We start from the raw sequence: 11,500 nt of genomic DNA on the forward strand, positions 1-11,500 counted from the left end.
GTGGTATGGACAAAGACCAGAAGATTGGTGGTGTGAGAACTCAAGTAGAGGAGCCATTTCCGTGACTGTGAAAGCAGTTCGGAAATGGCGAACACGTTTGCTCCGATACGCAAACTGCGAACGCGGTCACGTGGGTGTAACAACGGACAGACAGACACACACACAGACAGACAGACACACACACAGACAGACACACACACAGACAGACAGACACACAGACAGACACGGCCGTTACAGAACCTCTCCTGGACTACGTCACACGGAGAGGTAAAAAACACTATCATTAGATCAAAATAATACTTTTAAAGTCTAATATTCGTCTACAGTTTTTTAGCTGCAACATCCTCCGCCCAATGAACAGGAAAACAGTTCATCCCTTGTCGACTTCCAAGTTGTATAGAGATTGAACCGCTCTTCTGACTTCTACGCCTCCAGGTAGTCTTAGGCTGCAGGCTCTTATTTTTCCGTCCCGGCCGGGATACGTCTGGGTGATTCGTCCCATCCGCCAGATTTGTCGTGGTAGCTTTGAATCGTCGAGGAGTACGATGTCGTTGACTTTGAATGTTGTTTGATTGGGCACTGCTCTACTGCTGTGAGCTGATCGTAGTTCTAGCATGTAGTGGTTCCGCCATCGCTTCCAAAACTGATTGATTACGACTTGTCGATGTCTGAGTCTTCTTGTCAGCTGGTCCTTTTTGGCATCTGAGGGAGTGCCTTGGAAGATCTGATCCGGAACTGTGGTAACTCGTTGACCAATTAGGAAGTGTGATGGGGTCAGTGGTGATAACTCCTCTGGATCGGTCTCGTTGTTCGTCAAGGGCCTTGAATTAATCACGGCCTCGATCTCCGTCAAACTCGTCGTGAGTTCCTCATAGGATAGGCTATTTTTACCCAAGGTTTTCTTAAGGCACATCTTTACGGAACGGACTAGTCTTTCCCAAAATCCGCCCCACCAGGCGGCTCGTTCTACGATGTATTTCCATCGTATTTGTTGATTTCCCAGGTACTCCTGGAAGGGCTTGTCTTCTATATTTTGATACAATCTTTTGAGGTCTTGATCCGTTCGCTTGAAAGTCTTCGCGTTATCGGAATATATCGTGCAGCATACACCCCTTCGAGCCACGAATCTTCGGAATGCCAGCATGAATTTCTCCGCGCTGAGGTCGGTGACTAACTCTAGGTGGATGGCTCTTGTAACTCCACACGTAAAAAGTGCTTAACACAACTTCGTGGTACCCTTTCCTGCTCGTGCGAATAAAGGCCCGGCAAAGTCGATCCCTGTCACGGTGAATGGAGGCGATTATCTGATTCGGTCCAGTGGCAAGAGTGCGGTGACCCTGGTCCCCTTTTTTGACTTTGAAACGCCGACAAACGATTCATTTGCCAATGACTCTTTTCACCATTTGACGTCCTTGCAGTACCCAAACTTCCTCCCTGAGTTGAGTTACCGTGTTGTTTAGGCCTCCATGCATCGTGGTGTAGTGACTCTCCATCGCCATTAATTCCGCCAACTTGTGCTTCGATGGTAGAAGATAAGGGTGTTTGACTTGAAAATCGAACGTTGAGTTTTGAAGCCGACCTCCCACTCGGAGGAGTCCATCTTGCAGGAAAGGATTGTATTGAAGAATCTTCGATGTCCTTGATAATGGAAGCTTTTCGGTTAATCATGCGATTTCTTCCGGAAAGGATTGGCTCTGGACTTGGTGAATCCATAGTTTTCGAGCATGGTCTATCTCTAGGGCGTTCAATGGTCCTTTGAAAGATGGGGCATGCTTTCTGATATTATTCGTGAAACGAACAACCCAAGCGGTCACTCGAATAACTCTTCTTAATGAACTGTAGTCTTCAAGCTAAATGATTGGCTCCATCTCTTGGACGTGACTTGCTAATTGACAAGTGGTCCGTCTCTCAACGTCTGCTTCTTGGGTGTCAGCGGCTGTTTTCATCCATCCTCTTGGCCATGCGGATTTATCTTGCATCAACCAAGGCGGACCTTGCCACCAAACGTTATTGACTAGTAGATCTTCGATGTTAGTTCCACGTGAGGGATAGTCAGCAGGGTTAGTTTTTCCGGCGCAGTGACCCCACGATGACGGCTCCGTTAGTTTGTGGACCTCGGCCACCCGGTTGGCTACGAACGGTTTCCATTCTCGCGCCATTGTTTGAATCCACTGTATGACTATAGTGGAGTCAGACCAATACGTGGTGATTTCTCTTTCAAATACGTCCAAGGTATACTTTAGCAGGCGGGATCCTATGACTGCGGCCATCAGTTCAAGACGCGGTATCTTCACCTCTTTAATTGGCGAGACTCTAGTCTTTGAAGTTATTAGGCTGACTCCAACTTCTCCATTTTTCGTCTGGTATCTCAGGTAAGTGATTGCTCCATAGGCATGTTTACTGGCATCGCAGAAGACGTGTATCGCCTTCGAGGTCATTTCTTCTCCTGACGCTTCGTAGTACCAACGGGGAATTGCGACATCTCTTAGGTTCGACAGCTCCGAACACCATTGACTCCATTCTTGACTAAGGTTCAATGGTAACTCTGTGTCCCAGTCTACGCCTTCAATCCATAGCTTCTGGAAAAGACACTTGGCTCGTATCAGGAACGGTGATAAGAAACCGATGGGATCAAATATCCTTGCGGTCGCTTGTAGCACACTTCTTTTTGTATTCTTTCTTGTCTCCAAGAACTCCAGCAAGGGCGACACGTTGAAGGTCAGCTGATCGGTATGTGGGTTCCAAGAGATTCCCAAGACCCTCAGTGATAATGGTGAGGTTTCCGCCGTTAACGATAGAGATTTCTCTTCAGGGATAGCTTGATTATTCCAATACTCTGACAGTTCCTTAGAATTGGATATCCACTTGCGTAGGTTCATACCGGCTTTGTTGAGTAGTTCGGTTGATTGAGAATAGAGCGTTTTAGCTTCCTCTATGCTTGCTACGCTGCATACGAGATCATCGACGTAGAGACTCTTAGTTAGTTCTGAGCAGGCTTCTGGGTACTGATCTTGATATAAGGCAAAGTGGTATTTCAAGGTGGCTGCCAACAAGAACGGACTTGAACTGACGCCGAATAAGACTCTGGCCATCCTGAAGTGGACATATTCGACAGGTTCGGCTCCATTCGGCATCGATTTTATCCATAGGAACCTACAGAATTCTCGGTCCTCTGACGCCAAGGATATCATCAGGAAGGCTTTTTCTATATCGGCCATGACAGCGATTTTTCCCATACGGAATCTCATCAGTATGAGAAGCAGGTCTGGATTCAGGTTGGGGCCCGGACTTAGTAGCGAGTTGAGTGAAGGCTGACCCTTTTCATGAGCTGCAGCATCGTAGACGATTCTGAATTTCGTCGTCTTCTTATCTTCTCTAGTCACCGGAAAATGAGGAATGTAGTACTTCGGTCCGTCCGAATGGATCAGCTCTGGAGGTACTTCTTCGATAATACCTTGTCGTAAATACTCTTCAAACGTATCTTGATACCTCTGGTACAGAGCCGGACTTCGTTGAAACTTCTTGACCAATCCTTGCATCCTTCTGCTGGATAATGCGAAATTGCTCCTCAACATATCCGGACGTTCGTTCCATGGCAGCTGGACTTCATAGCGCCCTTCTCTGAATTGGATAGTTGAATTGTGCTTGGCTACGATCTCTTCGTCGCTTCTTGACATGGATTTTTCTTCTAGGATTCCCAAGGCTTCGAGCTCCCAGAACGCCTTTAAGTTCTTATTGACTTCTTCAACTTCAATAGCTGCATGCATTACAACTACGGCTTGAGCGAAGACACTCGAAGACATCGGTGCTGGTCCTTGTACGGCCCATCCTAACTTGCTCTCCAAGGCAACGAATGAGTCGTTTAGTCGATGGATGAGGCCTGTGACAATGGTCCAATAATAATCCGCAGCAATCAGCATGGATATCTCCTTATTCACCGGCTGGCCTTGAATTTCTCCTACATCGGCTAGTTGAACTCCTCTTTGGGACATCATCTTCCGTATATCTTCTCCAGGTATACTGATTGCGCTTCCTAATATCTTTGGGCTTTCGAGGACTGTCAACTCAATTTGATATGCCGGATTGTTCACAGATCTCAGCGTGACCTTGACTTTCCTTCGGACAGATGTGCTGGATTTCTCGCTTTCAAAACTCCCAACGGCGATGGTTCCTTGACCTACGATCGGCAATTTCAGTTGCTCTACTACATCTCGAGTTATGAACGATTTCTGAGCTCCATTATCCAGCAGGCATCTGATAGGTTGCCTTTTGCCTTTCTCTTCCGCATACACAACTATGGTTTGCAGCAGGACTTGTCCTTCGTTAGAGCTCCTCTTTGGACAGACTGCTGTCATGGATATTGTTGTTGTGTTTCCTTCAGGCTGTACTTCTGCGTCTGATTTCCTTGTCGTTTCTTCGTGAATCTCCCGACAAATTGATACGTGGTGTCGCCTCTGGCATTGACTGCATTTCTTCTTTGATTTGCAGCGACGAGCGGCATGTCTAGGCTTTAGACATAAAAAATATCTTTCTTGGCGACCTAGCAGCTCCATTTTTCTTGGCAATGTTACTGCTGTGCAGTCTTCTGTCTTGTGGGTGGCGCTGTTGCAATAGCAGCATTCTTCAGGGTTCGCTATTCCCACGTTCAGGACTGCCGTTGATGGAACTCTGCTCTTGTATGGAAACCCACTGGGTCTTGAGTTGTTGGTCTCCAATTTATAATAACTTCTTGACTTGGAGGTTTGGTTATGAGTCTGCTCTTCCTGTACGTCTCTGGTTGGCCTGTTCAGGATTACTGCTCTTTCTCGGCACTCGACTTCCTTTTCCAAGTGATCTAGTACGATGTTAACATCGTACTCGTCGAGGCTCTCCAGCTTTCGTGAATATTCCAAGGCAATGTCCGGTCGTAAGAGCTTGATTACCATGTGACAGAACATGTAGCCATAATTCTCCTTGGGGACTCCTAATACTTCCAGACATTTAACTTGTATATCGCAAGTATCATAGAGATGTCTTAATGCTGCGATGTCCGACGATCTTTTAACTGGGTTTAAGCTGGATATCTTGCTGAGATGGCTGTTGATGGCAATCCCCTTTCGTCCAAATTTCTTTCTTAGTTTTTCCACGGCCTTCTCGTAATTTTCCTCCGTAAGAGTGAAACCGGATAAGGTATTTAGAGCTGCTACTTCCATGTAGGACTTTAAGTAGACGAATTTGTTGACTTCACTGATGGTCGTATTTTCGTGAACCGCTACTCGAAATTGATCCCAAAAACTTCTCCATTGGGTCGGCTCACCATTAAACTTTGGAATGGTGACACGAGGTAACGTGACCATGACTTCATCTGCTCGGCTGCCAATTAAACTTTGGCTTTGATCCTGTCTTTCTCTTGCAATACGTAGCCATTCCTCAATTTTGGCTTTTCTGTCCAGGATCTTCTCTCGGAATTCCTCAACTTCATCAGTTTCTCCTTGGATTTGGTCGATCAGTATGAGTTCCTCCAGCTTTTCGTCTTTGGCCAGTAGTTTGGTTTCTTTCTCTTCCAGCTGCTTAAGCAGCCCTAACAGTTTCTCTTGGTCCATAAGGGTTCTCAGTCCTTCCGCGTCAATGCTGTCCATGATCGCACATGTTCTCGTTCTTAAAGCCTCTCTCTGCTTTTATATTCTCTCCATATTTACCCAACTGTCGTAGCAACTTAACTTTGGCTTGATGACTGTAAGGGTCTTCTTTGTAGCTTGCTGTCGTACTTGTTGAAATGACGTTACCCTTCTTATTTGAGCTTGTTAACTTTGGTTTTGCTCCTCCCGAGTTTCGGCACCAATAACGTGTAGCGTCTTTCCGGATACGATGGTTAGGTCGGGGTGAAGAATTAAGTCGAGAACTTGTGTTTAAAATTTAATTGCCGCGATGGCATTTATTAATGTTAGGAACAACTAAACTCATTAAGAGTCGCGTACATTATTGAAAACTAACTAGCATTTATATAAAGGTTAAAAGCGCGAGAGCTGAGACTACAACCGTATTATAATGCAACTGACTGGATCTACCCAAAATTACAACTTTACACTGGTTTTTATACAAAATTCTAGAAGCTAAAAAACACTATCATTAGATCAAAATAATACTTTTAAAGTCTAATATTCGTCTACAGTTTTTTAGCTGCAACACCCGTTCTGGGCTTGTACGATCCCATGGCAGAAACGGAGATACACACGGATGCCTCCCAACGAGGTCTTGGCGCTGTACTTTTTCAGGTGGGAGCAGATAGAACGAAACATCCCATTTGCTATGCTAGTCGATGTACGACGACAGACGAAGAGAAGTACCACTCATACGAGTTAGAAACATTAGCCGTCGTATGGGCCTTGGAGAAGTTTAGAACGTTTTTAATTGGAAAAACTTTCAAAGTTGTAATGGATTTCAATTCAATGAGAAACACTCAAGTGAAGAAAAACCTAATACCACGTATTGGACGATGGTTTTTGAACTTAGCGGAATTCAAGTACGACATTGAACACCGACCGGGTGCCCGTATGGCTCATGTCGATGCACTGAGCAGGTATCCCGTTAATGAACCGGAAGACACTGACATCACGCCGGGATTGGAAGAACTTAACCTTCAGCTTTCCGAAGACTGGCTTATAGCCGCTCAGAGCCAAGATGAACGCATAAAAACGATTAAGCGGCACCTTTTGAAAACAACAAACTTGAATAAGTCTGACCGACAGACTAACACTGAGTTCGCAATCAAACAAGGACGAGTTTTTCGTATAAACACAGACACTAGTCACGGTGAATCGCAATACCAATGGGTTGTCCCAGAACGAGCGCGATGGAGAATCGTGAAATCGTGCCATGATGATATCGGACACATCTCTGTAGATAAAACTTACTCAAAGATCAAGTCTGAGTACTGGTTTCCGCGCATGGAAAGATATGTACGTCGGTATATCGCCTCATGCTTGCCGTGTCTATACAATAAAAAGCCAGCAGGAAAACAACCCGGAATGATCCACTCAATTGAAAAAGTGGGCGAGCCGTTTCATACGATCCATATGGTTCACTTGGGACCCTTTGTCCGAAGTCAAAAAGCAAATACGTACCTAGTTGTCGCTGTCGACGGGTTCACAAAATTCAGTATTCTTAGAGCTGTACAAAACGCCGGAATGAACCCGGCAAGACAATTTCTCGAGGACATAATCGGCATTTTCGGAGCGCCACAAAGGCTAATAACAGACCAGGGAACGACATACACAGGCGGAAACTTTAGACAGCTTTGTAAAACTGCAAATATTAGCCACGTCTTGAACGCAACCGCTTCGCCTAGAGGTAACGGACAGGTAGAGCGGTATAATCGAACGTTAACACCTTCTATCGCCAGCTTGTGCGAACGCGAGGACGAAAAAGACTGGGATGTGAGACTGGCCTAAGTTCAATAAGGACTCAATAATACCGTCCACAAGGCAACTCAAACGACTCCATTTGCCTTGCTGTTTAATTATCATTCTTGAGCCCCAGCGGGAAATGAAGTTTCAAGCGCACTAAGAGAAGAATTTGTTGATGAAGTCATGAGAAGACGCGAACGAGCCATAGAACGAATTCGAGACAATCAAGAGCAGCAACTGAAACGGTACAACGCGAAGCGCTGCAAGGCGCCAACGTACAAGCCTGGTGACCTGGTGCTAGTACGTAGAGAACCGCCTGCTAGCGGCGAACCACGGAAAACGAATGCCTCATACAGTGACCATACATAGTAACTAAAAAACTGAAGTACGATCGGTACGTCATAGAAGACCTATAAGAAGCCCAAAGATCACAGCGCTTTTACAGAAAAACGGCTCCAGCTGGTAAGCTGAAATGCTTTATAGTCGCGGACAACGACCACCATTCTAGTTCGGGAGAGTCTGATGACGATGATCAAGAAGAAAGACCAGACCAACACCAACAATCACAGTCGTTAACCGAACAAGCACGGGATGGCGTTTTATCTGACGAAAACCAACTGCAAACAACTTTTGAAGATGTCCGAACGAGACAAAAACGGAAACTACGAAGACCAACATACTTGAAAGACTTTGATTAATTGATTGGCCCATAATTTAGTTTGATTATCATGTAATAACCGAACTTTCTAAGTAGAACGACAATATTTTGTTAGTAACTTTTAACCAAGTACGATTTCTAACTTTTCATTTATCTGGCAACAATTAATCGGGAGTTTAATGAGAACGGATGGCCGAGTATAAACGTTTTTTTTTATTTCATTCAAAACTTCCGCGAAATACTTCCACGCTTCCTCTTCCGAAAAGCCAGTAAAACCACTTTCCCCCCAACAACACCCCACCCATGTACGTTTAACCCCTTTTGATTCATCTCTCGCGAGGTCCGAGGAGAGTCGGGATTCTGATTTCGGACGCGAACGTTCTAGCAATTGTCGGACTATTACTAATGCATTAAATAAATCTTTTTCCTATCTAAATAACGTCCTCCACTCATTCCACCTGACCTAAACACAGAAAAAAAGACTAAAATCTCAGAAGTGGGATAAAGAACTGGAAATAGAGACCAAATTAAATAATAGGATCAAGGTAAAAAAATGGAACGAGCTGTTTTGATGCAAGCACGGTGACGAACGCGTGGTGACCGCCATTACGTCTTCTTAGTACGGCACGTAGCTAAACCGGAAAGCATCTGGTTAGTTCGAAATGTTATGAGAAACGATAAGACTATGAACGAACTATTAGAACGTAGAACGAAATGGATGATTACTAGTACGAAATATTAATTTATATTGACAGCAATATTGTACCAAGAAGATCTTTATGGGTGAGAGTGAAACGAGTATGTGAAGATTGTTAAGGTTGTTCGAAAAAACCGACAAGAACGAGAACGAAACGAGTCCGCAAAACGAGAACGAAACGAGTCCGCTGAACGAGAACGAAACGAGTCCACTGAACGAGACCGAATCGAGTCCGCTGAACGAGAACGAAACGAGTCCGCTGAACGAGAACGAAACGAGTCCGCTGAACGAGAACGAAACGAGTCCGCTGAACGAGAACGAAACGAGTCCGCTGAACCAGAACGAAACGAGTCCGCTGAACGAGAAAGAAACGAGTCCGTTGGACGAGAACGAAACGAGTCCGCTGAACGAGAACGACTACGCAAGTGTCAATCAACCATTGTTTGAAATGGAGAACTCCCGAGCCAATAGCGCTAACGAAAGCGATAGGGAGGACAGTTACCAACAGCGTCCAGAGAATAGAAATCGAAACAAATGAACGAGTGGACTGGAAGCTGCCCCACCCGGGTTTCTCCCATTAGATCAACTTCAAGGCATTATAAAAGCGGCAGTAGAAGCAGCCATACAAGGGCAACAACCACACCAACGAGAAGCTATCAGGATTAACCCATAATTTAGTTTGATTATCATGTAATAACCGAACTTTCTAATGGCGCGTTCCCACTATCCAACTTTAGTCAGCTGACATGTCCACGGACTAGTCATACCGACTGGTCATGTCAGTCTCGAGTCAGCTGACACCGTTCACATTATCTCACTTGTCAGGCCGATTTATTTTTCTCGGCGTCTCCAAATGAACTGAATTGATCTGAATTTAATGATAATTTCACTGAATAGTCGTCTGCTACTGGTATACTCTAGGATTTTTCATTAGCGGCGTTTGAAAAAATTAAAAAATGGAAATTGATTTTAAACGAAAAAAGGCTATAGCTCTAGTGGGGATTTTGGCATTGGCCAATTCCAAGAAGAAAGTGAAAGCGAAGAAACGTAAGGTTTGGGTGAAATCGTGGATCAAAAGACGAAACGAGAAAGGAGTGTTTCACAATTTAGTGAAAGAGCTAAGGCTAGAGGACTCCCAGGATTATAGGGGTTATCTTCGGATGTCCCACGATACTTTTACCTACATTCTTAACGCTGTAAAGAATAGGATTACGAAAAATGATACTTTATTCCGGAAAGCAATACCACCAGATGAAAGATTGGCAGTGACACTGAGGTTTTTAGCTACAGGTAAGTTTTTATTTTGAAATCTGGGTTTATTTTAATAATAAATGATTCATTATACTATTATAGGCGAGTCAATGCGCTCTTTAAGCTACCAGTTTCGTATGGGTCTCAGTACCATCCACAGAATAATTTATGAAACCTGCGAAGCAATTTACGAAGAGTTAGCAACAAAGTATGTATAACTAATGGACGCAGTTTTCCATCGTAACTTTCTTTTAATTCTATGACAGGCACATTCAATTTCCACAATCAAGAGACGATTGGCATAAAGTTGCTATGGATTTTGAAGATAAATGGCAATTTAATCATTGCATTGGAGCCCTTGATGGGAAACACATTAATGTTACAGCGCCACCAAACTCTAGCTCATATTATTATAACTATAAGGGCACATTTAGCGTAGTGCTGTTGGCTCTTGTTGATGCAAACGCTAAAGTATTTATCAATAAAGGTTGTATTTGAGTAGATAACAATATATAATTGTGTTCGTATCTTTAGGGCATTTTTGTGGAAGTTGGTAGTAATGGACGGTGCCATGACAGTGCGACATTCACAAATTCCAAGCTTTACGAATTCCTGACCGTCAATGAAAACCAGCTACCAAGATCCGAACCTTTACCAGGCCGTCAGAAATCTGTGCCATATGTTATAGTTGGGGATGAGGCATTTACCTTAAAAACACACGTTATGAGACCTTTCTCCAAAAATGAGTTGAACTTCCATAGAAGAGTGTTTAACTACAGGTAAACTAGCACCTAAAAGCTGATAGAGTTGAGAACGTTTGATCTAGGACATAGTTCAGACACTTCCCAAAGATAAGGGTGATTTTGCTAGATTATGTTTAAAATATATTTCGTCACTGTCCTATCTAAAATTAAGCCTAACTTTTATTATCGGTTTATATTCTGATTTACATATAAAAAACTATTTCTATTTATTTTAATTTTAGACTTTCACGAGCCAGAAGGATTTCCGAAAATTATTTTGGAATCCTCGCTAGTCGCTTTCGAATTCTGTTAGGCACCATACAAGCTATTCCAGAACATATTGAAAAAATAGTGTTGTGCATATGTACACTTCATAATATTTTGAGAGATCAATCAAATTCGGAGAACGATGGTAATGATGACGATGAAGATAACGAAAAGAAAAAGGAAATAAATAATGGGACGAAATTAACGCCGCTAGATCACCAAGGATCTCACGCATCTGACGCTGCGAAAGCCATAAGAAATGAATTTATGGAGTTTTTCTGTAATGAAGGAGCTTTCGAAAAACAATGGAACCGATTATATGATTATTAGTTATAAATTACATGTAATTAAAACAAAATGTTTCTTGAATTAATGATTAACGAAATATAATTTTATTGATTGAGATCACTTCTTTGTTGTTTTTTTCAAAAATAAGTTGCATAAATTTTAATTTTATTGATTGAGATCACTTCTTTGATGTTTTTTTTTTTCAAAAATA

The 11,500-nt window shown here is 43.3% G+C and overlaps 2 protein-coding genes and 1 long non-coding RNA gene across 3 annotated transcripts; 1 reads left to right on the top strand and 2 right to left on the bottom strand.

The window, feature by feature from the left end:
- Positions 1-370: 370 nt before the first annotated feature.
- Positions 371-1,713, bottom strand: LOC149584055 (uncharacterized). The gene is made up of 2 exons (XM_089863311.1): positions 1,374-1,713; positions 371-1,197 (listed from the first exon to the last, which is right to left on the bottom strand). The coding sequence occupies exons 1-2, from the start codon at positions 1,711-1,713 to the stop codon at positions 371-373; spliced, it is 1,167 nt and encodes a 388-aa protein (XP_089719437.1).
- A 137-nt stretch (positions 1,714-1,850) lies between these two features.
- LOC149584056 (uncharacterized) lies at positions 1,851-5,618 on the bottom strand. The gene is made up of 2 exons (XM_089863312.1): positions 2,882-5,618; positions 1,851-2,806 (listed from the first exon to the last, which is right to left on the bottom strand). The coding sequence occupies exons 1-2, from the start codon at positions 5,616-5,618 to the stop codon at positions 1,851-1,853; spliced, it is 3,693 nt and encodes a 1,230-aa protein (XP_089719438.1).
- Positions 5,619-10,000: 4,382 nt separating this feature from the next.
- On the top strand, positions 10,001-10,271 carry LOC149584057 (uncharacterized). Its single transcript, XR_016380292.1, has 3 exons — positions 10,001-10,030; positions 10,094-10,199; positions 10,258-10,271. It is a non-coding gene; the product is annotated as an uncharacterized LOC149584057 (long non-coding RNA).
- The last annotated feature ends 1,229 nt before the right edge of the window (positions 10,272-11,500 follow it).

The sequence above is a fragment of the Phalangium opilio genome, unplaced genomic scaffold (genome assembly GCF_054372755.1).
Source record: "Phalangium opilio isolate 3A_F unplaced genomic scaffold, DU_Popi_V2 ptg001170l_1, whole genome shotgun sequence".
In the NCBI taxonomy this organism is placed as follows: domain Eukaryota; kingdom Metazoa; phylum Arthropoda; class Arachnida; order Opiliones; family Phalangiidae; genus Phalangium; species Phalangium opilio.

Bases quoted from the DNA above. Each gene is read 5' to 3' on its own strand.
- LOC149584055 (XM_089863311.1), bottom strand. From the start codon at position 1,713: ATGGATTCACCAAGTCCAGAGCCAATCCTTTCCGGAAGAAATCGCATG. The intron at 1,198-1,373 runs GTTTGTCGGCGT...TTACGTGTGGAG, and splicing joins GAGTCATTGGCAAATGAATC to TTACAAGAGCCATCCACCTA.
- LOC149584056 (XM_089863312.1), bottom strand. From the start codon at position 5,618: ATGGACAGCATTGACGCGGAAGGACTGAGAACCCTTATGGACCAAGAG. The intron at 2,807-2,881 runs GTATGAACCTAC...CTATCCCTGAAG, and splicing joins CGAACTACTCAACAAAGCCG to AGAAATCTCTATCGTTAACG.